At 35.4% G+C, this 27,960-nt stretch overlaps 1 protein-coding gene across 8 annotated transcripts in view; it reads left to right on the plus strand.

The window, feature by feature from the left end:
- The window catches only part of VPS13A (vacuolar protein sorting 13 homolog A), a 256,059-nt gene extending 232,843 nt beyond the window's left edge, over positions 1 to 23,216 (plus strand). For 2 of the 8 annotated variants that reach the window (XM_042965112.1, XM_007077510.2), the window contains exons 69-72: positions 16,383 to 16,468; positions 19,113 to 19,236; positions 21,634 to 21,708; positions 21,803 to 23,210. In XM_042965112.1, coding sequence (XP_042821046.1) covers positions 16,383 to 16,468; positions 19,113 to 19,236; positions 21,634 to 21,708; positions 21,803 to 21,853 — 336 coding nt within the window. In that variant the 3' untranslated portion in view covers positions 21,854 to 23,210. Of the gene's footprint in view, positions 1 to 194; positions 2,793 to 16,382; positions 16,469 to 19,112; positions 19,237 to 21,633; positions 21,709 to 21,802 lie in introns of those variants that run through there. The other 6 variants (XM_042965115.1, XM_042965113.1, XM_042965116.1 and 3 more) reach the window with 5 other exon arrangements.
- Positions 23,217 to 27,960: the final 4,744 nt, after the last annotated feature.

Below are 27,960 nucleotides of genomic sequence, written 5' to 3' on the forward strand. Positions count from 1 at the left end.
TGAAGAAGTATCTTACACACTAAGATTAATTTAGTCAAGTTTGCTTTATTACAAGTATCTATATAATGATTCCAATATATATTAGATTATTTGGGCTTTAGATGTTTTGCTTAATTCTGTTTAGAAGTTTTTTATGTTTACTTAGGTTTTAATGTACGTTTATTTACTATAAGATTTTTTTTTCTTTTTTACAGGCATCAAAAAGTTTGATATGAAAACAGTTAATGCATGACTTTGCAAGTGAAAGCCAGCAGTAGATTTTAGTCTTAAAATTTACAAACTACGTACAGCTGTTTCAATATTTTGAATACAAAGAAAAGCTTTCGTATTGGTAACTTTTTGTATAGGATTTTAGTGAATCTGATCTCGTTATAGGGTATTCTTAGTTCTGTACTGGATTTGCTAGATTTGTTGCAAACCATCATGCCTTTTGTACCCTCATAACTGGTGGTACTTACTTAACCAGTTAGACCATTTCTGCGTAGGGGACTCCCTCTGCATATCAAGCTGGTAGCTTTAATACAATTCTCCTGTCCACTTGGGCACTGATAAGGGAAAAATCAGTTCCACTGCTATTGTGAATTCTTGGGTTTCTTAGGCTTTTCTTTGGAAAATATTCAAGTGGCCATGACCTTCTTCCTGCCTTATGCTTGTGTAGTCTATTTAAAACCTGTGGAATCTGATAAGCAGTTCACATGAAAGCCAACATCTTTTAGAAAGGAAAATTGGCTTTTGAAACAGTAGACCATTTGAAGGTAGAATATTTTACCAGTTTAGATACTTTTCTTACTTTGAAAATTGTCCTTTTTAAAATTTGGATTATGGTGTAGGTAGCATACGTAATAGGTTATACCATTTCAAGTTACTTCATCTGTGGTTTAGATGTGGAGTCCTAAAGTAAAGCACTTGTTGGAAAACAAACCAGGAGTCGTTATGTTAAATAGACTTGAAAATATTCGTAGTAATAATAACCTGTAGGGATATGGTGCTTCCTTTATAGCCTTGATATTTTAAATATTTTCATGTTTAAAATGACCATGGTAAATATTTAAAACTTCAGTATTTTACCCACTACATGTAGAGAATATCACTTTGAATAAAATGTGCTTCCATCTAATATAGTAAAACATGACCATTGAGCTAATGTGTATTATTTAATAAAGTGATACTGTATTTAAAATGTTTTTAAAGCCTCAAAATAATTGCATATGGGGTAGAACTGGCAATCTAGTGAGACGTTGTACTCTAACAGGCATTTCGTACAATCTCTGCAATGACAGTGTATCATTCTTTGGAAGATGCAAACGGTGCAGAAGTCACCTACGGTTAATACATTTGAAAAATATACTTCTATTCAGTTGCTGCCTTCCCTTGTTCGAGAAGTAACGTGTTCCTTACATTAGTAACTTATGTTAATAACATACTACTAACATTTTATTGGAGTGCCTAGTCATCACCTATTGAAAAACTAAAAATATTTCTTGAGAAATTTTTAATACATTTAGTAAGAAGGAAGTGTGAGTAGTGAGGAGAATTTAGAAATACATCCTCATTATCAGGGAATAGATTATAACAAAAGGAGAGAGACATGAGATACCAAAAATTTCTCACAGCTGATAACTTGATTTTAGTGACAAGTAAATGTATTTTATACATTCATTAATTGTTAACTGAAGCTTTAAATTTTGGGATTTAAAGGTCAGGACTCTTGACTGTGTGTTTTTAAAGGTGCATATTGTTTTTAGTAGGCCAGTCTTAGTGTTAATTGCTAAAAGAGCTATTTAAAGGACTAAACCCTCACAATCCTTGTCAGCCATTTTACTTGTTTTTCAGCAAGAGCATAAATACAGTAGTAGCTGGAATACCTGTAGGAATTCACCAGAGGCCTTAGGATGTTTTTGGTTAGCATTACCTCTTACAGGTGTAAGAAGTAGGTTGTTGGTTTGGTGGTAATGGTGCTTTTTTAATCACAAGTCTGTTATTAGCAAACAGTTTAAAATCCATGAATGGCAGTATATAGAAAAAAAGTAGATGACCTAGAAACAGGATTTAAGATCTCATCTGCCAAGATTTCATCTAAGTGACTTGACAGTGGTGCCCTTCGAAAATGTTTAATATTTGAAATGCTTCTCATTTTTCTTTTTCTAATTCTCCAAAAAAAGGTACTCTGTGTTCACTAAATTATATGGATCAAAATATCATTAAATATAAAATATACTCTGTATGCCTTTGCATCTAGAAAGAAGTGCCATATTATAGTGCTTCCTGGTAGTCAATTCAAGTTACCTGCTAGAGAAATAGGATAACAATTCTAATATATTCACGAAATACCTTAGTGGTATTACCGAATTATTTTACCCATTGAGTGTACCAACCAGTGGAACTTCTTAGTCTTTGGTCTCTTAAGTTATGGAATATATCCATAATTACTGCCCTACTCATCTGAAAAGTCTGCTTCAAAATTATTCTAACTCGAACATTTCACAATTTTACATGTTTGCAAGCATTTTGCCATGCCTGACTAACCTTTGTGCTTCTTTTTTCCTTTACCATGCTTACAGAAAATTCAGGTCTACAGGGAGTGGATCATGACTCACAGTAGCAGTAGTGATGATGATGATGATGATGATGATGATGATGATGATGATGAGTCAGATCTGAAATGTTAAATTCGTGTGTTCTTTGTCATTTTATTTGGAATGTTTCATTAACATGTTTTGTATGACTGCTACCCTAATGCCTATATATCCATTTGTAAGGAGTGAAAATACTTTTTTCCTTTGAAAATGTGTTTTTACACATTTTCAGAAAGCAAAGTAATTGCATTATTAAGCACAGAAAAATGTATTTTACATCCAAAGTGGGGCATATTATATTTTCTACCATTTGCTTGTATATGTTTTGTGGCTTTATAAAATGCAGAGTTTGTCTTTACAATTTAAAGGTAGACTTAAATATTTCTTTAATGTTCACTAGTTTTCTTTTAAATTATCTGCTTATTAGCAAAATGCCATTTTTAATATTCTCTGTAAATTTTCTGGGCTATAATTCCATTGTGTAAAAGAAAAATAATAGGAACACCAAGTCAATATTTTATATTTAGCATTTGAAAAGTATTTTTGTCAAATTTCTTTTAATAATAATAAACTTATGTAACTTCAATATGAATGTGTTGTTCTATTCCAAAATCATATAGGTTGTACCACTCTCATAAGGAACATTCATGATTTGTCATGGAAGGTTAGGTGGTGACATAATGTGTAGTCTTAGAATGAAAAATAATGTTCTTTGGTTCACTTTTTATTTCATTATATATATATTTTTGTGAAAGAAGGAACAAAGTTGGTTTTATAGCCATCATATTTACTTGTTAACCTAAATATCCATATGCTATATCCCTATTATAAAATATTACAGATTAATTCAGGATATTAGAATTTTTATAGTATTTTTATAGTTTGTTTTTTTTTAATTTTCAACTTGAACGATTTTGTCCCATTTTTTTTTAATTTTTTTTTTTCCAAGAGAGAAAGCGAGCACGCCTACGTGTGAATAAGTGGGAAGGGGTGGAGAGAGGTAGACGGAAGATCTCAAGCGGGCTCCTCGCTGACAGCAGAGAGCCTGATGTGGAGCTCAAACTCCCAAACTGAGATCGTGGCCTGAATTAGATGCTTAACTGACTGAGCCACCCAGGCGCCCCTATCTTGTCCTAATTCACTATTCAGTTAGATGTACAAAAGAAATCGTCTAAAGGTGAATGACTAGTAGTAATATATTTTTTTTTAGTTTTTATTTCAATTCCAGTTCATTAACATACAGTATAGTATTAGTTTCAGGTGTACAATATAGTGATTCACCAGTTCTTTATACTACCCAGTGCTTATCAGGACAAGTGCACTCCTTACTCCCCATCACCTATTTCACCCATCCCCCCACCTACCACCCCTCTGGTAAACCATCAGTTTGTTCTCTATAGTTAAGAGTCTGTTTCTCGGTTTGCCTGTCTCTCTCTTCTAATTCTTTTTTAGTTAAATGGTAATCCCTAAGACTGCTGTGTTTTTGGATCAACAGAGAAACATTTACCTTGACTTATGTTAATCAGTTTATATTGAGCTTATATTAATTGGATTGTAGTAAATAATTGCTTAATCAACTTTTGGTTTAATTGATTCAACTCATCATTTCTGAATCTCTTCTGATTCTTAAGTTTACCAAGATTTTAGTTCTATAAATCATTGTTCTATTTCTTAGAACATGACTAGTTTAATTATTTAGTATTGAGCTTACAAAAAAAGAAGCTAAAAAATGATAAGGTCTTTTGAAATTTCTACCTGCCTAGCATTCATTTAAATTAAATAGAAATCAAGGTTGTATATACTAGGACTAAGAAATATGTGAGTGCCAAATAATTTAATTATTGTTTTCACCAAAATAGTATTCTTCTCTTTTTGGATGAGTAAATACATGAGAACAGTGACCATTAAAATAGTCATGACTTGTATCAGAGACAGTGTAAATCCATCTTATCGCCATTGGTCTCTCACCCCTGGCTAAAATCAAACAAAACCTACTCCTTCTACAAGGAGCTAGAAAGAGCACAACCTATTATTATGTATTGCGTATGTCTTAGGAAAGGCCTGGAAATGTCTTCATTGACTTTTTACACTTCAGCGAGGCACAGGGCCTTTCTAAATGGGAAAACTACTGAACTTCTTGATTACAAGGCATTTACTGACTTTCCTGTGGTTGGTCTGTGACACTTAATCCTATGGTATAGGTTTCATAAAGGTTCGTAAGAATTTATCGGGAAAAGTTCTGGATATTTCAGCATCGCCTTGCCATTTTAATGAAAAGGAAATTGTAGACGGGGTTACATTTATTTAAGATCCCTTAAACAGCGCAATGATTTAAAACCATATTCTAGTAACTAATAAGCTGTCATGTAGTTCATGTAGTCTTAAGGATTTAGCATTCTTAAATTTTTAATACTTAGAAGTGAAATATGTTCTTAACAGAATAACTGCCCTTGTTCTTTCTGTTTTCATGCCCAGGGAAAAATCTTTTCAAGCTGCTTTGACCACCAATACTATTTTTCCAGTAAAAAAAAAGTTGCTTTTTATTACAGAAAAATTCAAGATTGAAGATTCCTCTGTTATTTTACACCAGTGTGTTCATGTTGGAAATATAGGACATGAACAAAAATATCTTCTTACTCCTCACCAAATATATAGAAAATAAGTTCAACTTTGGCACTTTTATGAGATGCTTATTAGAGGCTTTATAATTAATTAGAATTTTAAAATGGAAGTATTTTATAATGAGAAAGTGTAGAAAGCTACATCTGAAAGATTAAGTCGTACCACACCTTTCCATATCCTTTATTTATATTCTAAATTTCTATTTGATCACTGCTTATGTATAGAAAAAGGAAAGGAGGGGTTCTTCTATCATCTCTAAGGGAGTCATCACTCATTCTCTCTTTGCCTTTGTATTTACTTGACACTTGAGTAACATTGAAAACTGGCAGGAAGAAAAACTCATAAAAATCCTGAAATTGTGGACATCTTTACCGTGGATAAATTTATAAGAGCAGCTTATAAGTGAAGTAAGATGAATTGGATATAACAAATGTAAATCCAGAATAATATTGCTGCCAATATTCCTTATAAAAAAAATAAATTTCACTTTGTTTCCATATTTAAAATAATCTGGATTTTATAAATTTTACATTTTGAAATTGTTCAAAACATATCAGTGTTAAGTGTTGATTTTAAAGTGATGCTATTAAAATTTGCAAATAGAGCCATTGTAATTTGTGACTAGGACATCAATATTCAATATGAAATACATGATACTGTATTTACATCCCAAGGTCATGTATCCTGAAGAACAATAGCTGCTGTAATAGTTGGTCTGATTTAACCCCTGTGGTGAAATTTTGCATCATACTCTCCTATAGTAATGGGAGGAGGACCAGAGACAAACAAAAGTGTTACTGAGTACTTTTCTACCACCCCTTCAAGCCTTTGGTTTGGTTTTGTAGATTTCCTTGCAAAAGTATAATTTATTATTAATTTATAATGGTCAAAAAACATTAAAGGTCTTATGGGGTCTAAATAAGATACATAAATTATTCATTTATAGCAAGTAATTGTGATGGGTATGTAAAAAGAATGTCAATTTTAATTTATCCCTGCACCTTTGAGATAAATGGAGATTAAAAATGTTTAGATTGTTAATTTAATCTTTAATTTCAGTGGATGAATGTTTGAATTCATGAAGTGCAGTGAGTATAAACAGTACTATGTAAAACATTATCGAAAGTACTGAATCCAAGAAGAATAAAACACATGATTTCAAATTGGTCTCTATTAGGGAGCTAGTTAGAATAATTTAAAATTTTCACATGTAGCAGTTTGTGGTTGGTTAGTTTTAATGCGGTAGACCATTTTCGTGTCCATTATCTCAGTGTGATGAATTTATTTAGTAATTATTTAGCAATAGTGTACCTCTAAAATGAGCTTTAAATTAAATGTCTAATAACTTTGTAAAGTTGGTTTTTAATATAGGCTTTTTATTACATATGTATATTCTAAGCAATGAAATGGTAACAAAGATACGTGCTAAATTGCATTATGCCATTTTCTGAATCTTAGAGATGCTTAAATATTTGTTCAAAATAGTATAGTCAATATCAGTGTTTTTGAAAAACAAAGGATAGAGACTTAGCTAAACACGTAATTCTTGATTGGGTATGCTGTGTTTTTCTAAATTATCATTTAGATTATCATTTAGAGTAGAAAATGCTTAACTATACGTCTACAAAGATTTTTCTGAATGTAGAACTTGGGATTTCTATGAATTAAAAAATTGGTAGACCCATACTTCCATGGATAAAGCTAAATTCCTCTTGTGAATCGTTAGCTAACATTGATAAGAAAATTTTCAAAAAATAGATTTTTTTTTTACTTCGCGACTGTAGTACATGCTCAGTGAAGAAAAGTCAGAAACTACAGAAATAAAAATTATCCTATCTCCCCACCATTTATGATATATTTCCTTTTTAAATTTTTTATTAACATGATAGTGATCCAAATATGTAAATTTCTGTTATGTTATAAATTTTTATAAGCAGAATTATTAACTTCTAAAAATTAAAAAAGTGATCTATCCATGGAATAATCCCCAATGTGGGAAACTGGTCTTTATTTCTAGAATACATAAAAGCCAGCAGAACCTTTTCTCAATTTTTATAATTTTTTGTAGTTACAAGTTTTATTTTCTTTTTAACTGAACATGTTTGTACCTTTTTACAAAGTTTCCATCCCTTAAATAAATATCCTCTTAAAATGAGTGTGTGTGATCCTTATGTCCTTCACATGTAGGAATGTTGTCAGCTGGGTTATTCCACGAGGGTAGCATACTCAAGCTTTTCAGATATTTTACACCTTTATCTGTGTTGTCTTTGAATCTCTTACATCTCTTACCTTAATATCATAGTTGCGATTATGTGAGTTGTTGTAGAAGGGAGGCTGTTTTTGTTTGTTGTATATTTCTTTTCTTTCAGAAATTACAGATGTTTATAATTAGCCTCAAACACTGCCCTAATAGCAATTGGAAGATAACTGCCTTCAGCCGACGTGGTCTTTCCCTTTACCTCTGGAGGAGAATTACAACTGATCTGGAAGAAAGGGCTTACCATAGGCAGTCAGATCACCAGAGTAGTGCTGAACACTCTTCCTGGCTTCATCTGAAATTTTGAGTAAGTGGACAAGAACTAGGAGACAGATGCTTATTGGATTTTACTCTTCGTTTTGTAACTCTTCCCGTCCAGAAGCCAGTTTCTGAATGGGATGAGACAACTGAAGAGAGCCAAATCCTGTTATCTAGGCAAGTTAGAGCTCTTAGCATCTCAACTAAAGCAGATCCTATGGGAAAGGAGATTAACCTAGATACATTCTAATACATCATTTATCAATTTGGCGGAGGTCTCTTAGAGAGTCTTTGATACATCATATTTTAGAAGGCCTGTTCTTTCCAACATTTAGTAGTAAGTCCCACTGACTTTATTTTGCACCAGAAGAGTAATTCACTCCACTTAGAACCTTCCAGTATTACATAACAATACCTTTTGAATAAGACTTTGGAATTATATCTTTTTCTGGAGGTGATGATTCCACTTGAGTTTTTTCTTTGTATCAATTATAAAATTATTTTTTTGATTCTTTTTTAATTCAGTAACCTGAATGAGACCAATTCAATTTCTCAATCTTTTAGGGAAGGATAAATACTATTAAAATAGAAAATTTAGTACATTTAACTTCAAAATCCTTAAATGTTAAGTTCAGGTAGGTTTACCTGGAGTCTCTCTTCTTCCCAAAGATGTGCAAATAGAGCTTCAACTTTGCAGTAGTTATTAGCTTAGAAGCTATTTAGCCTTTATTTTAGCTATAGGTGCTAAATTGTAACCTGGAACTCAGTACATGACCTCTGTACTTCTGTGTTAGAGCTCTACCTCATATGGCTTCCCCTGGTTACTGTGGACAGCACCCAGAGTCTCAGCATGAGTTGAGCTTAGGAAAGCTCATTTGAAACTTTTTTTTAGTGTGTGCTCTAACAGTAGTGTTCTTAGAAAACATTGGTATAAGTTATGAAAAATCTATTTTTTATTGGCCAAATGTCCTATGGAAGAAAGGTGTTCTCTTGCCAAATGAAGCAATTCATTTTCATGCAGAATTAAATTGGAGGCCACTTTGATTCATCCAAAAACAAACTTTCATGTCATCTATGGAAGGAAGCACCGTGTACTTTTTCTATCAGTCTTTAGTTACAAATTCAAATGAAATTGATGTCCCAGTTACTTTTGATGATGACTCTAATGAATTTTAATGTCAAATTTTCTGTGAAAAATTACCACTGTGAAGAACCCTATAGGAAGCAGTGTGGAGAAAAATGTACAGTAGGCATTTTGTGGCACTTCCGTCTGAGGTAGTTGTTTTAGTTAAAGATCTCATGAAGCTCCAATGGTGGAATATATAAGTATAGGAGGCTGCATGTTTCTTGTAAAGTTAACTTGTATAGAATTGGCAGGCTATTTCAAATTTTAAAATTGCCAAAAAAGTAAATGTATAATTGTATACGTGTAATTGAATTTTTGCTAGATGATCTGGTAGTATAGGTTATATGAATACCAAGAAGAAACAGTGTCATGTACTCCTACAAGTATTTTGTTACATTCTTACTAGTTTTGTATTGGACACTCTTCTAGATCTTAAGATTACAGGTCTGAAGAGAGTAGTCAACATTGCTGTTCATCTTTTCTGAGATTACAACCGTAGTGAACTTTATTCTAGTTACTGGGGACAAAACACAAGCTATGTTAGAGGCCATCCCTGCCCTGTCAGATCTTCACAGTCTCATTCCTGTTGGCTGTTGAGCTGCTTACTAAATGCAAGGCTCTAAGAGACTGTAGGACTCAAAAGAGACAAGATACACCCAACCATCCCAGAAGATAATGATTCCTAGGTATTATAGGACACTGGAGCGTTGTAAGAGATACGGTACAGCTTGTAGGATATCTGGATCCAGATGACAGTGAGCTGTTAAAATGGCAGCTCACTGTATCTGCTGGACTCTATGTAGTTCTTTGGGCTAACCCATTTTGACAATAAAAATTATCTGAGCTATAGCAGTATCTTATGGCTCAGGGCCTGGATTCTAGAGCCAAGTAAACCTGAATTCAGCTCCAGCTTTTCCTTTCACTAGCCTTATAATCTTCTAGTCTGCTTGCCTGGCCGCAATTTCCAAACTGTAAAATGGAGATAATTCTGCTACTTAACAATTGGTGTTAAGTAGTGTTAGTGTCATAACACCAAGATACAACAGTACCTTGGTGTTGGTAACATAGTACCAAGATAACAGTAACCTTGGTGGTGGTGATAGGATCTAAACAAGTAAGGTAACGTGTGTGACTGTTAGTACAGTGTATAGTAAGAACTCATTGTATTTTCATTATTCCAGGTGAATACCGGTTGATGCTAGTTCTTGGTCATCATTATATAAATTTTATGTTTTACATTTGCCTCCTTTTTATCAGGATAAAAGCATTAATGAATCTTACCCTTTTTCTTCCTTTCAACATTAATGGAATACTGTAATTAAAATATCACAACCATTTCCACATATTAATTGGTGAACAACAGAAACAATCCTCAGTGATTTGGACTGCTCTGAATTACATACTATTTTGAAAGAAATGTTAAAATGTTTAAAATAAGTTCTTAAGTATGTGTAGCATGATGGGTCAATAAATGATGCTCAGTAGAGGTTCTGCTGGAAATGTGTTTAGAGAGACTTGTAACTATCCACTTAAAATTATTTTTGGCCCTTCTTCTGGAAGGGCCAATTTAATGGTCTTTTATTATCAATGCACACAATTATGTCATGAGCATAATTCTGTCCTTTCTCCAGTCTTTGAGTTGAACCAGTTGATGATAGTTCATATCTCTTAAGGTAGTAGTGGTTTACTTGATTTGATTTTTAAGTTGGCGGGGTTATACTCAACTTTCCTTCCCGGTCTAAACTGTTAGCAGAATTTACCCTTTTGATTAACAATCAGAATAGCTCATTAGCTTGGGAGGAGACAAAGGTATGGGAGATTCAGAAAGACCTGATTCCTTACCAGATTTGATGACTGTCACTGAGATTTGAAGTTGTTGTGTTTTTTTTTTTCACATCAACTTGCCTCACAGAATAGGCCAAATAACACTCCTTCACTGTTGGTTACATTTATTGTGTTAGGTATATGAAATTATTGAGCTTTGAGGTAATGAATTTCCACTACATTTTATCATGAAGCATGGTCGAATGCCTTGTGTCTCCTGGCGAGGGCCCTGAAATCTCTCATGTTTGAAGTGAATTAGTAAAACAGTTTTTATCTCTAACCTTTAATCCAATAACTCTAGGAAAGTTATGCTTCTTGATCACATTTTTCTCTAAAGATAGCGATTGTTTTGAACAAGTTGTCTATTTACTTCTTAAATAATTGAGAAATGATAGCCTTTATTATTTTAATTTACGATTACCTACCTACATTTTGTTGTTTTTAAAAACAAGCTTAATTTTTTAGTATAATCTGTTTATAGGCCTTTCCTCTTTCCCCATCATCTGCTGACTATTCAAATTAGCCAGTGTATAAAGGTGTTTATTTGTTGTCCAGTAGATTGTCTTGTCTGATAGCATTCTGACTCTTTATTTCTCATCTGGATGAATTTCATTTTCCTCTCATCCTTCATGTTTCTGTCTTTTAAAAAAAACAACAAAAACCATTTATACTTCCATGAGACTGTGTGGTCTTCCAAAAGAGCCAGGTACTGATCAGATTTGGGGGTTTTTTGATTTGTTTTGTTTTGTTTTGTTTTGCTGAACTGTGTGTTCTTATCCTTTATCCAATTTCCTGAAGTAAATCTCCCATGAATATTAGCACTTTAGATTGTTTGGGATTTAAAGCCTTCCATGTTTGTGATTTATTCCCCATATCTGTGTTTTCATATTTTGCTTTGTTCTTTTCAGAAATATTTTTGTTATAGAACTTTGCTGATTCATAGCATTTGGACGACTTGAACGTGTTAGCAATATAATTTTCAACGTCTCTTCTTTTTCTAAAGTATTGGAATTACCTGATATGAAATGTGGATGTTAGTAGAGGGTGACCCTGACACCCCTATCTTATAGGTTCCTACCATCAGTGTATTTCTAGGTTTGCAGTCACTTTGGATTTATTTGTATCTAATAAACTAAGGTCTACATACTCTTCTAATGCAAAAAGAACCCTTTTACCAGTAACCATACATTTTAATTATCTATAAATTCTGACAGTTATATGTAACAGTTCCTTTGTGTTCTCAAACGATGTGTATTTTAATGAATAAGGCAAAATTTGTTTTTTTTTTATTTTACACCGCGTGTTAAATGAGGCTAACATGTCTAACATACTGGCTAATGTACTTGATACTTCAGCCTAATTATTGGATTTCAGCCAAATTTTTGTCTTTATGCAAAGGCTGTATATAGTGATTCCTAGCCCTAGTTTTGTAGTTCTTCATTTATTTTAAAGGGTATCACAAATTATTTCAGCAGAAACATTGATACCTAATATCTGTTTGGGAAAGGGGAAGACAGGATATTAACACTGAACTATTTGAACCCTACTAACCTAAAAAAAAAAAAATTAGCCTGCCTGCACTGCTTTAGCAGCCTGCTTCAGCAACATCCAGCATCAGGGATATTGAAGACACTTTTGAGGTATCATGGGAAACGTGTGACTGGCACCATAAGAGGAAACATCATGGTATAGTGAAAAGCACTGGAACGAGAAGGGAAGAAACCACTTTTCTGAGCCCACTCTTGCAACTGACAGTATGGCCCCAAGCAAGTCCCTTAACTGTAATCTTAGCTAATCACACGAGGTTGCTTTGAAGAGTAGGTGGGTAAGACACTTACCTGATTCTCCATTATTTCATGTGTATATAAGGTCGTGTTTGGATGAACAGTAACTTTGCTTTAGGTTGAAAATTGTTTTTTTTTTTCTGAAATGGTTTATAATGATGCTATGAAAAGTAAAAGTCTAAATATATAGAAAACTTATAAAGTGAAATAATTTGGCAATTGTAACCAAAGGCATGATGTTTGTAGACTTACAGCATGATGGAAGATGATGGTTGATAAGCCATCATATTCTTTCACTCCCATGCTTCTATGGGACTGGGTTCCCTATTCTTCTCTATTCACCTGTTTGTAATGGAGTTTTGCTATATAAGGACTTATCTTTGATATTTACTCAAATATATCCATTCTGATAACAGCACAGTTCAGTGTGTGTTCAAAATAGGCAGCTGTATGACAATCGTGTCCATTTGTCTTTCAAGTGTTGGATCTAAGGTTTTTGGTGAACTCCAGAAAACATAGCATGAGTGACTTTTGGGGGATTTCTAGCTTTTACTTCCACCAGATGCTACTGTGACGTTTGACATTGGTTTAATTGCTTATTTGCACAGGTTACATTTTATTTAAGTTGGGTGTGAAAAGTGGAAAGTATTGCGAAGCAGGCTCATCTACAATGCCCAAATTTAAAACATTAAAATAGAAGCTAGGTACCTAGAGGTAAACCATAGCTTTTAAGCTGTTTGAAGGTTGTGGTCTATTAATGAGGCATATAGACTCTTGACTTAGAGTAGTGGTGATATTCTTGAGATCAGCATTTGTACTCTTGATTTTTAACCTTTTTTTTTTTTTTTTTTAAGTTTATTTTGAGGGAGAGTGAGCAAGGGAGGGCCAGAGAGAGAGAGAATGAGAAAATCATAAGCAGGCTCCGCACTGCAAGCACGAAGCCCAATGTGGGGCTTAAACTCAGGAACCTTGAGATCATGAGCTAAGCCAAAATCCAGAGTCAGACACTTAACTAACTCAGCCACCCAGGTGCCCCTGTACTCTTGATATTTAAACTTGGTTATACAGAACAAAAGAAAATAATACCTTTAAGCTAATTTCTTTTCAAATACAAAAAATAACCGAAAAGTGTATAAAATTAAAAATAATAGTTTCACTTCTGCCCCCACTATTAACCTTTTCAAGCCCAGAGATAAGTGCTATTACAGTGTAGTGTGTTATCACCAACCCTTCCAGATATGTCTTGTGAATATATAAATAAGTGTACATGTATGTTTTTAGTACCCCCATTCATTCCCAGCAATGTAATTGCTCTTCATTTAGTATATGTTGTACATCTTTTTTTTTTTTTTTTTTTTAACATTTATTTATTTTTGAGACAGAGAGAGACAGAGCATGAACGGGGGAGGGGCAGAGAGAGAGGGAGACACAGAATCGGAAGCAGGCTCCAGGCTCTGGGCCATCAGCCCAGAGCCTGACGTGGGGCTCGAACTCACGGACCGCAAGATCGTGACCTGAGCCAAAGTCGGACGCTCAACCGACTGAACCACCCAGGCGCCCCGCACATCTTTCTATATCATTATGCACATCTGCATTTTTCTTTCATGACCACATAATGTCACATTGTATGGCTATACTATAATTTATTTAAACAGTCCCCTTTATGATTTTAACTTAGTATTACTGTGAAGATTCTATAATGTATATCTTGGCATAGTTTTGCATAAGATAAATCCTAGCAGTCAAATTCCTCACTTAAAGGGTATTTTTAATTGATTGGCATTTTCTTGATTTTGAGTTGTTGAACATATTCTCATATGTTTATTGGTCAGGTTTGTTGCACTTAACACATTTTCCTATTGGTTTACTCGGTTTTCTTCTGTTGAATTGTTCATATTCCTAGAATTCTCTGTTATGAAATTAGCTCCATATCTCTGGATTGACAGATATTTTCCCAGTTTATTCTGTAATCTTTATGTTATTTTACTTTGTTCTGTTTGTTTACTGTTTTGCCACCCAGTAATGCTTAATTTCCAAGTACTTAACATTTTTTTATATTGTTTTATAGACTTTGTGTTTTATATTTAAGGTTGTCTCACTTTAAGGTTATTAAAATGTTACTTTTTCTTGTACTTATATAGTTTCATTTTGTATGCCTAAATCCATGAGCCCCCTGGAATTGATTTGGTATGGAGAGAAATGGGGACCCAGCTTTAGCTAGCATGTTACCTGAAACACCATTTAATAAAACATGCTTCTCCCAGTAATTTAAAATGCTATCTGGATTTTATGTATCCCTGTTTTTGGATATGTAGTATTTTATAACGTCCCAGTGTACATTTTGGTCGGTTTCTGGAATCTGTATTCTTTCTGTTGACCCATCTGTGTATAACTGCCAGTGAGCACTTAACCGTTTCACCAGTTGTGCTCATGTCTGCTAGCTTAGTTCTCGCTCAGCTTTTACAATTTATTGGGTATCAACACTTCTTCTCCTAGAGAAATTTTAGTATAATTTTGTCAAATCACTTCCTTTTCTCTCCCCAGAAGAAACTAACACACCCTATCCAGGGGTCATATTGTTTTGGCGGGGTGGTAAAAATTGGGTTGGGGAAGGGAATAACAGCACTATTGTAATGAATTTTTCTATCCAGAATACGACATGGATTTCCATTTTCACGTTTTCTCTTATTCCCCTCAATAGTGCTATAGCTTTTATCACATAAATTTTGCATGTTACTTGTTAAGTTTATGCATAAATATTTATTTTTTATTATCCTGATAAACAGAATTTTTTTCCTTCCATTTTTCTATTTGATACTGTGTTTATAAAACAAAGTTACTGGGTTTATATACTTGGGTTTTCCAGACAATACTGTCATCTGCAAAAAATTTCTGTTCTTCCTATGCAATTTGATACTTTTTAATATTTTATATTTTCTTAGAATATGACCTAAGATTATCTTGAAGTCACTTGTTAGCTTTTAATTTTAAGTTTTAGACATAGCCTAATGGAACACAATTTTCTGAAATCTTTTTATCTCTTTTGGATTTCTTCAAGAGATCTGACATTTTGGCTGAATTCTTAACATACCGCTTTTTGAGGGATCTTAGTCACAGTTACACTGTTTGCCCTTAAAAAGTAATAAAAAATGAAGTAAGTAAAAAAAAAAAAAAAAAAAAAAAGTAGGCTAGCCCACAATATATTTTAAGTAGCCAAAGTAACTCTGTCCTCAGAGTAAATGATATTTAGAACAGAATTAAAAATGATGTGTATTTCATTTATATAATTATTTTTATATTTTCTGGGACAAAGAATTGTTGACAATGTCCTGGATAGACAGTGTTTCCACAGTCTTGAAAATAAAGGTTGTTGTATATGCTAATTAAGCCCCACAGTTCGTGTTTCTCCAGAGACACTCTGCTCCTCATTTGTGAATGAGTTACGAGACTGGGAAAGAAAAGCATGTTTGTAAGGCAGATAGGAAAATTCCAGGGAAGATGCAAGATGGGGCCAATACTAATTTATGTGATACATATGTTTACAATGTGTTAGCATTTACATGTGTTTTTGTACATAGGTGATCAAATACTAGTATGTTTTTTAAGAGAAAATGAATGTGATAGTTTAATAGTAACCTTAACAGGTTCAATTTAAACTCTGTAAGGTCATAACATTATCTTCCAAAAATCCAGCATTAAACATTGATATAGCTGCAATTGAGTCATCTTGAATAAATGAGTACAAATAGGTGCTTTTAAAAAAGGAAGCAGCAGTAGTTTTCTGAATATTCAATTCTATGATGTATTTACTGTATAAATATGTTAATAATTTGCCCCCATTGAGAAATGGCTTTTAGAGGATCACAATGCATTCATTACTTGCATTAGAATAGAAATACTAATGAAATTCTCACTCTCTCTCACCTTTTTTTTAGGTCATGGAAAATGGAAGATTTGCAAAATACAAGTATTTTACCCATGTCATGATCAACAAAACAGATATGTTAATGATAACTAAAAGGTAACTTTGTTGAATGTAATTTGGTAAGAGGTTAACTGAGAGCCACTCGTGAAGGGAAGCAGTTGACGTTCACCATTTTTGGCACATAGTCACCCCGATTCCTGCTAACTCTGGTCCTCTTGCTCTACAAGCCTCATCAGAAAACCTTACATAAATTTATGTTCAGCTTTGTGCATGAGTGCGGATAAGTCATAGCCATGCACAAACGTAAATTGTTTAGTATTTTTTCAACCAATTTGAATAATATAGAAATTCCCACAACACTGTCCTCACAGTACCATTTCTTCCCGCTCTGAAAAAAGTGTACAGTTTCAGATGACTCCAGAAGTCTTCTAGTGATATCTAGCCATTAGCATACATAGAGATTCAGTCACATAAGTAAATAACATCACTGGAGACAGGTGATTTCTTACGTGGATACTCCCAGCTCCAACCAGATCCTCAAGTAGACGTGTAGATCGAGGTACATGCAAAATTACTCAGCGGCATAGCTTCAGAGGGGCTAGTTTTTGCAGGAGTTACTGTTAAACTGCGGGAAAGAGTCAGCTGCTGCAGTATTAAGACAGGGGTTTTGGATGGATGGCACAGAGTGAAATGTGGCTGAGGGGGAGAGGTTGTGGCTAACTGAAAGAAATTGTCAATAAACCTCTGGTTTCGTTCACTATTGAGAAGGTGAAGTTGTATTAGCACTTACTGGTTCAAATTCACAGTTGAACTTAGCAGTCATTTCTAACGTTTTTCGTACTAACCACTTCCGAGTCTAGAATTTACAACACTATATTAATTTTCTTATGTAAAAGTCACACAAAGTAGAAAATCCACGTGGTATTAGAAGGTATACATGTAAAAGTTAATCTTCGTTGCATCCTAGGTACCAGTCCCTCTTTTCCCGGTCCTACAGGCCACCATTTTTACCTGTTTCCTCCTTGAAGTATTCTCTGCCTATACAAGCATACACGCATATGTATCTTAACATAAATGGGAATCTGTTACACATACCATTCTGTACTTTAATTTTTTGCTTAAGATCTATGTCTTGAAGATTATTCCATATCAACATATGGAGATCTTTCTTAACTTGTAAAGGACTACTTTAGCATTTATAGGTATGTACTAAATTTTACATCTAAGTCAATAAACTTTTATAATTGGGGGGCAATGCTTCAAGCATTCTTGTTCTAGCGATTTTCAATCATCTTTTTATTAACCCTCTCCCCCACTGACGAAGCGAACTGTGACTCATCAGAGTTAAACAAGAGTCAGTTTATAGATTAGTTTGCAAGATTTAAAAAATTAACTTTTCAACATAATGGATCTCTTTAAAGGAAGTCATGTAAACCCTGATAAAGTAAGGGAAGTGAGTTAGTTGCAGTTGAGTGAAAGGTGATACTCGTACCTAGGATTTCCTTTATTTCCACGTTTCATATTTGAGAATTAAAGTGTCTTTGAGGGGCGCCTGGGCGGCTCAGTGGGTTATGTGTCCAACTCTTGATATCAGCTTAAGTCATGATCTCACAGTTGAAGGATCAAGCCTGGTGTTGGGTGTGGCGCTGAGAGTGGAGCCTCCCTGGGATCCACCATCTCCTCCTCGGTCCCTCCCCTGCTCTCACTCAGTCTCTCTCTCTAAATAAATAAATAAACTTAAAAAAAGAAAAACAGGTCTTTGAGTCAGGAAAGGGAGTACCAGGAACATACTACGAGATGAGCCTGTCTTTGACTTTTCACGTGGTTGAGGACCTAGGAGAGGACCAGTCGGTTTTTTCCACCAGTACCTGTCATCCAGGATTGGTGAGAAAGGGGAGCAGAGACCGAAGATTGAAGTGATAGATGTAAGTCCTGATTAGTTGTCCCAACCAGGAGCCAGCTCTTTTCTTTATTGCAGTCCCTTGACTTAAAGTATGTATTACTTAAAAAAATAATCTGCTTGCACCTAGAGTTGATGTTTCAACCAGAAGGAATTGGGGAAGGAAAGCCTTTGAATGAAGGATTAAATAGAATTATAGACAATGCATTTTCATTTCTTGATTTTTACCCCCCTCAAAAATGGGAAAACAAGAATTAATTTTAAAAACCTCTTTCTGAGGTAGGTTGGTAAGCCTATTGCATGGAGCTTTGGTAATAAAAACATTTATTCTAAAGCATTAGTTACACAAAAGCTCTCCAAAATATTGGTTAATAATAGGCTCTGTAAGTTTATTTTGTATAAAGCGTCTTACATATTTGAATTTAGAAGTACTTCATTTTTTCTAACTTAGGTATTATGTGCTACCAATTTCCCACAAAACATTGCTTTAGCTACCTCCCACAAATTTTATGTTGTGTTATATTTTAGTTCTCATTCAGTTCAAGACATTTTCTAATTTCTTTTGAGATTGTTTGACTCACGGATTATTTAGAAGTATGCTAATTTCTAAGCGTTTAGAAATAATTGTTTCTGTTACTGGTTTCTAGTTTAATTTCATTATGATCTGAGGACATACTTTGTATGATTTCAGTTCTTTTAAATTCCTTAAGGTTATTTATGACTCATAATACAGTCTCTGTTTGCATTATGTGCACTTGCAATGAATGTATATCTTGCTATTATTATATTACTGGATATAAGTGCCTTTATGTCTACAGTGGGTTCTTTTTTTCCCCCCAGTGGTGTCTTGTTTGTAACAAAAGGAACATTTGGACAGCTTACATGTGAGTGGCAGTATAGTTTTGATGAGTTTACCAAAGAGCCCTTCATTGTTCATGGGAGAAGATTACGCATCGAAGCAAAGGTACGTTGAATAGATTTTTTTGAAAACTTGGAACTGAAGATAATAAATTGAAACGGTCCTCCTTTGTAATTTTCCCATCTCTTTTATAGACATTGCTTTGTCTTACGATGGTTTTCCTTGACACCTTCTGTCTTATGCAGATTTAAAGAAAAGAAAGCTAGGCCAAGAAAAAATGTGATACTTTATGTGCTATTACATGGACAACAGTGTTCCTGAGATTTCATTTTCTATTCAGTAACAGAACCCCGCTTTCTCACTGCTGTCCAAGACACTCAAATGAGAAATCCATTTGTATACGTCAGAATCTCCAGCAGTTCCTTACAAAATGTTTTTCCCTGAAAATCTTACAAAAAGATACTTAAAAAGTTCTCTCTCTCTCTAATAGACCATTGTTGGTGGTTCTTTTTCTTTTTATAGATATTATCTTCCCAATTCAGTTATAATCTTGAAGGCAGATACCATTTCTCACTCTGCATTCATTACTAGCACAGTGCCTGGTACTTGGATGTAGATAAAATGAATTGCTTGTCTTTTGGCAAATCAGCAGAGACTCATTATACATTGTAAGTTGTAAAGATTGCACGACATATTATATGTGATACAAAGAAATACAAGGTATTTGGCTTCATGGTATTTGACCAGATACCTATGTGTAGGGGGCACTTTGGCATTGGCTGTGCGCGTAGGAAATATTGTAAATGACACAACCAAAGTAAGTTTTGTTCTTTGTTATTTTTGTTGTATTTTGACTTTGAGGAATTTAATTGGCTCCTGTAACTGAAAGTCTTAGGTCTTTATCTGCTAGTTTAGATATGCTCCAGTGATGTCATTAGCGGTTATTCTCTCTCCCTTCCTCTCCTCCATTCTCTCCTTCACCACCCCTGCTTCTAGGTCCTACTTTCTTCAGTGTTGGCTTCATTGTCAAGCCGGCCAGCAGAAGTTCCAGGTTTATATCCTACTAGCTCAGCAGAATGAAAGCATCTCACTGGGTCTCACTGGGCCACCTTTGGTCACATGCCTATTCCTGAACTAATCTCTTTGGTCAGAGAGCGGGTATGAGCCAGTTGGCCAGGTGAGGGTCATGGGATCACCATGATGCTACCAAGAAGGAAGGGTCAACTCTATCTGAAGTATTTGGAGTGAGAGAAGGTGAGAAGTAGTTACCCAAAGACTCAAAAAGTTGTTGCTGGAAGAAAGGGCAGTAGACACAGGCAGGCAAAAACAACAGATGTTTTCTTGGCTAGTCTGTAGAACAGAACTGCCCTTAGACCTTGTGTTTAACCATTGAAAACCATTTCTCTAGTCTTCCCACTCGTTCCAAAGACACAAACAGCTCATGAGTAGACCGGCCACTTGTTCTTGAGGATCTTAGACCAACTTACACATTGAGAATTTCTCTGATTCACTCAGAAAATGAAAGGCCCTGTGGCCTTATTATACAAAGTAATGGATAGTGGCTATTACCTTCTGCTCTAGCCTGTACTGCTTTCTTGGCTTTTTTCATACCTTTTTCTCTCTCCAAAAATAACTAACCTTCTTCTTACCTTCTTGGTTTCTTTCCCTTCTACTTTTCCTTGAAATCTTTTATCAGTGTATATCCTTTTTTTTTTTTTTTTAAGTAAAAGAATCTGATTTCTTCTGCAGTCTGTATTTACATGGATGTTTGAATTACTTAGAGAAATTGTTCAACCTGTGAGACCCCCACATTTCTTCTTCTGTAGCTCTGCCTATAGTTAATGGAAGTAAACTGCCCTCCTGAATAATCCTGTTATTTCTGTTTGTCTCTCTCATGCTTACCATCCACTATTAGCTCTCCCCACAAACATTGAACAGAATGCCTAAAGAATGTTAAAAGTAGAGGCCATCAGAAAAAAAAAGAAAAAGCAGAGGACATTAAGTTTAAGCTACATTCTTACTGCATGACCAATTTAAAATGTCAGAAGTTACATACATAACACACACCCCATGCAACACGTATGTGTGTATGTATGTACACACATATAGATAATTTTTTTTAGCTGAGCTCATCATGATTTCATGGCCATATATCAAGAACTATCTGAGAAACTATTTGGGGGGGGGGGGAAAGAGCTAAATTCTAACATACCCATTATCATTAAGCTTAAGTTACAGAGCTTTAGCAATTTAAATCTCAAAGCTTTGTAACTTAAGCTTAGTGATAATGGATATGTTAGAATTTAGCCCTTCCCCCCCTCCCGCCCCATTTGTGTTTGATTCTTCTTGGATTCTTCATTCTTGGCTTTTTTATGTTTGTTTTTTTAGGTACATAATTTGTGTAAGGTGGACACTTTAAGCACAGATTTATAAAACTGTGGCATTTTAAAATCATATTTCTGCAACTGGATTTTCATTTTAATGAAGTTATTCTGTTTATAGGAACGAGTGAAGTCTGTATTTCATGCCAAAGAGTTTGGAAAAATAATTAACTTCAAGACCCCAGAAGATGCTAGGGTAAAAGCCAACTTCTAGATTTACATTGATTACATTTTGAGTTTCATTGCAAGTTCTTGAAATAAGCAAATGTTGGTTTGTTTCCCCACAACAGTGGATCCTCACGAAACTAGAGGAAGCAAGAGAACCTTCCCCGAGATTCTGATGGAGAATACTGCCTGAAGAGAGACAACAATAAATCATTAGAGTTTCTACCTTGTACCTTTCAAAACCAGTCTGGGAAGTACAGTACAGAAGTAATTTCAAGTAAATAAAAAAAAAAAAAAAATCAGTTACAATCAGGTAAAACAATCAGGTGATTAAAATATTTCAACTCATTGGAGATCCATTTGGTCTTCTAACTTGAATCATGCATATGGTTAACATTCTAATTACTTTACAAAAGCAACATTTATTTGATGAACCTTAAATACTTGCTTCAAGTGATTCTCTGCAGTGTAGAGAAATTGCCCATATTTCACCCCACATGGAGGTAAATTTAATGTTTCTAGTTCACATTTTAAACTTCTGTCATGAAGTTTATAACTTCTATCTTCAGACTCCCTGAATCAGTGATGGGTAAATGATCAAATCAAACATTGCCTTGGTATCAAAAACTTTAGTGGTGGTTTCTTTAGAAACATGAAGTTCTTTTTACAGATAAATATTTTGGTATTATTTTCCTTATTTTTTTATAAAGGATAGGTTTGAATTATACTTCCATAGCATGACTATGAAAAACATTTTTTAATATACTATAATACAGATTGAGTAATACCCCTTCAAGCTTGAAGCCTTAGAAATACTTTCTCAAGCCAACTTCATGGGATCTACTCGGTTTACCCAAGTCACGTTTTTAACATTGCTGACTTTACAGGAAAATCCCTGAAGCCTTAAAATAACAACTCTCCATTCATTGGAAATATGAAATAAAATTCCCACCATCTTAGATGTGAGTTATGCTTCAGAACAGACAGCCCTTCTTGTAAGTAAATATATGTACCCTAAAGTGTTAATTACCTGTTCTGTTGGCAAAAGATTGGGAATTTCTGCTGTGCTTTCTGTACAGTTATTCAAATGAGAATCACTTTTTTAAAAGCTCATCAGAAAAAAAATCGTGGACTGCACATTAATAAAAATAAGGTCATGGGCGGGGGGGGCGGGTTTCTTGGTTTTTGTCCAAGATCTTGTAAATTAATATAATATGAATGTACTTTTTCAAGTGAAAGGGGTTGAATACATGACTGCAAACCATGAAGAGAACAATGCAGTGTCTTATTTCGTTACTGAATAATACAGAGTATTTGATGCATGTCGTATGTGCCATGAAATTATTATAAACAGTTTCTGGGATTGGAGACTCTGGATAGTAATAATTGTGAAATTCTCCTCAGGGTCCTCAAACCCTTGCTTTGTTGTAAAAGCTAAAATAAACAGCATGCCAGACTGTAATTGTATTTCTTCCTGACCATATCCTGCTACTAAATACTTTGATTTTCCTCTGATTATAAAAACACATTGTTTATTATCAGTAGTCTCCCAGTATGTTTTTTTCTTTGCTGAATATAAATTGAATCAAAAGATGACAGATTTCATATCCCATGGTAGCGTGTGCTCGCTCCCTTGATGGCTTTTGTTCAAAGTAACATACACATTGTCTCTGTTGCCAAGCTCCTCAACTTTTACGTTAGAATTAAGCCTAAGAGTAGTGGCCAGAAAACTTTGATCAGATTGTCCTCATCCGAAATGTTGCTTTACTGGAGTTCCATTCAGGACCACTAACAGAGTACCTCATTACCTACCACTGTTGCAGAATTTTTTATCACAGTACCAGGGATTCGTTGTTTTGCCGCTTCGAAGAATCCAGCAGGTGGACACAAAATGAGCAGCAGGCAAAGTTTATTGGAATATGAGATCAGAAAGGAAGAATAGTATGAAAGCTCTCTCTACAGAGAGCGGACATTCGAAAGTAAATGCCTGCAGACTATAGTCAAGGGTCCTTGTTTCATAAGGTTCTGGTCAGCATCCCCTTCCCTTTCCCCTTGTCCCTTCTCAGATTCTGCACTTACTGACTAGACAACTCTAGGTGCTGGGTTGTCCATTCCTGATTGGCTCGACTCCATTGTGTGAGGAGTCAGAATGGTCATACTGTCCCATGTATAACATAAGTTTTATGGTTTAGCTAGGTATTTTGAATGTCAAATTCCTGAGGGGGAATCTGAGGGGGAGTAGGTGTGTCTGTTACATTTTTAAGAGGGACCTTACACCTGAGGGGGTTTGCTGTAGTCAGACACTCCCAGCGTTTTTCCAGAATAATGTGTTTTTCCCCATCCAGGGAGCTCGGGTCCTAACCTTTCTCTCTCTGCCTATTTTATCCTATCTTTCCCTGTTACACTAGTTTCATGATTTCATTCTCAAAACATGCAGGCGCAAAACTTCTTGGGTGTCCCACGGTGAAAGAGTAAACATATTTTTCTAGGATCCTCTGGAGGGCAGCAGGGAATGGGTCTTGTACCTAGTACACATGCAATCCCAGCCTGCCTGTTGTTTCTGTTCCCTTACCAATGAGGACCTACAAATATCTTTTCTTATTCTTCAGTAGTCGTCTGCCCATCAGCACCTCCTATCGCTACCTTTGTTTCTGGAGTAGAAAGACCCCCAATTACAAGAGCAGTGGTTTATCACTTGTCTTAGAAGATTGTCTTCATCTAAATAAAGAACAGCAGATCACTACATAACGAGTCAGTCTTTTTAGCATAACATTTTACAATTATGTGTTTGATTCTATATTATTTTTTCTTGAATATTAGTCCAGAATCTTACTGTATTTGAAAATCATCTTCCCTGAGTTATATTTAACACTGAATGACTCTGTTTGAAAACTTGAAGCTTCTTAGTTGTTTGGTGGCTACTACCCAATGAGATCCTGAGGATTATGTCTCTGTGTTGTTAGCTGTAGCCCCAGCCCCTTAATTCTAGCACAGTATATTTTCTGCTCTGTGATAGTTGTGTAAAGCCCAAGGCAGAGTGTCTATTCCCTGCTAACTCTCCGCTGAAAAAACTATGATTAGAAATAGCAACTTTGATTTCTGGTACAAGAAGCAGCTTGTGATTTCTTCACGTTTACAAAATACTGTCTGAACCCAAGAGCATGTGCACTTCTCCAGTGGCTTCCCTGTTACTGTGTATGTATCGGCTGCTTCTTCCCTGGTGTTAGCAAGACCTTAGGATTTTCTCCAGGTTCAGTTTCATACAGCCCAGGTTATTTTCTGGTCCCTAAATAATCATCATCTGCTGCAGGCCGTCCGGGCCTGGAAAATCCTCCTCCATAATCCTAACCCATGACAAAACTGTCCTATGGCCTCCAAATAAATAAGAATTTCTTCTTCTGTTATTTCTATCATAATTATCTTTCTCATTTTTTCTGATGATAGTTAACAGTAATATTTTCCCAGTGAATATATATGCATCTAGCTTCTGCCTTAGAAATATGCTAGTATTTTATTCCTACCTAGTAAAAAATGAAGACCCTACTCAGTGCTCAATTTTCTGCACCTTGGTTATTCAGTCATCAATTGCCAGTGTTAAGTGATCCTTCAGGCCAAGCCAAGACCCCTGTATTAAAAAGATTGGGACAAGATACTAGGCTAGTTTGCCTATAGGAGTAGAAAATGTGAGCCGAATACATGGAAGATAGAAAGAAGTAGCCATTTGGAACTGGATGTTTTCATGTTCCTGCCAACACAACTCAGAGAAATTTGGGTTCCAAGGCCATTGCTTTTTACCTTTTCTCAAGATCAATTAAAATCTTAAAGAACAGTGTTTTTTCAGGCTCTAGGTCTTTGTTTCTTTAATTTTTTTTTAAATGTTTATATTTGAAAGAGACACAGAGTGCGAACAGGGGAGGGTCAGAGAGAGAGGGAGACACAGAATCTGAAGCAAGCTCTGGTCTCTGAGTTGTCAGTACAGACCCCAGTGTGGGGCTCAAACTCAAAAGTGGTGAGATCAGACCTGAGCCAAAGTCCGACGTTTAACTGAGCCACCCAGGCGCCGCCCCTCAAGCTGTGGGTCTTAATCGATTAAAGGGCCATAAAATCAATTTGACTCCCCAAGACCAGCATATTTTAAAGTGGAATAGAAATGAAAATAAGAGAACATTGCACATAACAAAGTTAAATTTTGTTTCCTGAAATGTTGCCTACTTTGCATACTGTGTGTACTGGGTCACGATATAAAATGTTATTTCCTATTGTGAATTGCAGTTAAAAAGCAAACAAACCTTGAGAGCCACTGCTGTGGGAGGCATGGACTATCTACTAATAGTTGGAACAATCTGGATTGGGTGGAGCCTGACCTTAGAGAAGGAACAGCAGGTCCACAACTCAGGAAATCTTCAGATTGTGATCACTGTATTTTGTTTTGAGTGAGACAATAGGCTGGCTCTTGTTTTGGTTTTTGGAAAAGATGTTTTTCTTTCCCGGTGTGTATCAGATTCCCTCAGGTATCAGAAAAAGCAGAGAAAAGTTAGATTTGCAAGCAGCACCCCAAAAAATGCCACAGGCTGTCATTTAGAGATACGTCAACCTCTTTCCCCCTAGGACTGGGGACAAAAATTCTCTAATTTTATGAACTTGCTCTATCTGCCTTTGGTGTGATTCATTGTACACGTGGTAGAGGCCCTTAAAAGCAGGAAGCTTGGGGCGCCTGGGTGGCTGCGCGTCCGACTTCAGCTCAGGTCATGATCTCGCAGTTCGTGAGTTCGAGCCCCACGTTGGGCTCTGTGCTGACAGCTCGGAGCCTGGAGCCTGCTTTGGATTCTGTGTCTCCCTCTTTGCCCCTTTCCCGCTCATGCTGTGTCTCTCTCTGTCTCTCAAAGATGAATAAACGTTAAAAAAAATTTAAAAAGGGGTGCCTGGGTGGCTCAGTCGGTTAAGCGTCCGACTTTGGCTCAGGTCATGATCTCACGGTCTGTGAATTCGAGCCCCGCGTTGGGCTCTGTGCTGACAGCTCAGAGCCTGGAGACTGCTTCGGATTCTGTGTCTCCCTCTCTCTCTGACCCTCCCCTGTTCATGCTCTGTCTCTCTCTGTCTCAAAAATAAATAAATGTTAAAAAAAATTTTTTTTAAAAGGAAGCTCATATATAGGTCACACTGTCTCATGTTCTGGGGGGTACTGTACAAATGCTAATGCAGTGTACCTGACTAAAATAATTAGATTTCCTCATTTCTATAGAATTCAAGGAGAAAATGTAGATAACCTGCATTCCTTATGCGCGGCTCAGGACAAAATTTATTCAATCTGATTTTCTTTGGTGCTATTACCCAGTATCACCTGTAGCTCCTATACATACCCTAAAAGCAGGCCATTCACCCTCCTACCCAATCCTTTGAAATACGCTTTTGAAATTACACCTTACTGCTAATGCTGACCATTCAGGTTAGCCTTAAGGCTAAATCAAGTTAGCCTACATCAGGTTAAAACCTTGATGGTTCTTTTACCCGATAGTTTTGGTCATTGGCCAATACAGCTATTAATGCAGACTTTTGCTCATGCTTCTTTTCTTTCTGCCATAATTGGTGTCACGTAGTACTTGATTCAGGATTATCCCACAAGCAGGTCAGCACATGGACTGTGAAGGTGCTGGATCCTAACCTTGTGCAAGCCTCCTTCGTGTTTCTTTAATTGAAGCGTTTTTTTTTTTTTTTAACTTCCTTTTTTTACCTTTTTAAAAATTTCCTCTTTTGTAAAATAACTTGTTCCATGGCTTTAGGAAAAAAAAAGCTTTACTTTAGAATTATGCATTCTTTTTTTAAAGCATTCTAGCATTTTCAAAAAAAGTTGATACTTGTGGTACCCAAAGAGCTACACGAGACATATAACTTCACATTTTGTAGGTTGATACGAGTGTATACTTAAAGGTTTTATTCATACAATACAAATTAATATGTATTATAATTTAATATCCACTATGATAGATATCTGTCCATCTGAAAGCCCTGTCACTGAACACCATCGAGTATTTCTCTGATACCTTTACCTCCTAGTAAAGTCCTGTAACAAGAAATCCTGTGAAAGTTATAAAAAATCTAATAATCAGAAGTGTACTTAAAGCAGAACCTGTGTTCCATCCTTACTTGTCAGTGTTCAATTGGGTCCCAAAAGTTCTCAACTGAGGGGCTAAAAACCACTCAGAAATGTAGATTACATTGATAAGTTCCCAGTGTCAATAATTTTATACACAATCACAAACTTAGAAATTGTATCTGGGGCTTT

The sequence above is a fragment of the Panthera tigris genome, chromosome D4, assembly GCF_018350195.1.
Source record: "Panthera tigris isolate Pti1 chromosome D4, P.tigris_Pti1_mat1.1, whole genome shotgun sequence".
In the NCBI taxonomy this organism is placed as follows: Eukaryota; Metazoa; Chordata; class Mammalia; order Carnivora; family Felidae; genus Panthera; species Panthera tigris.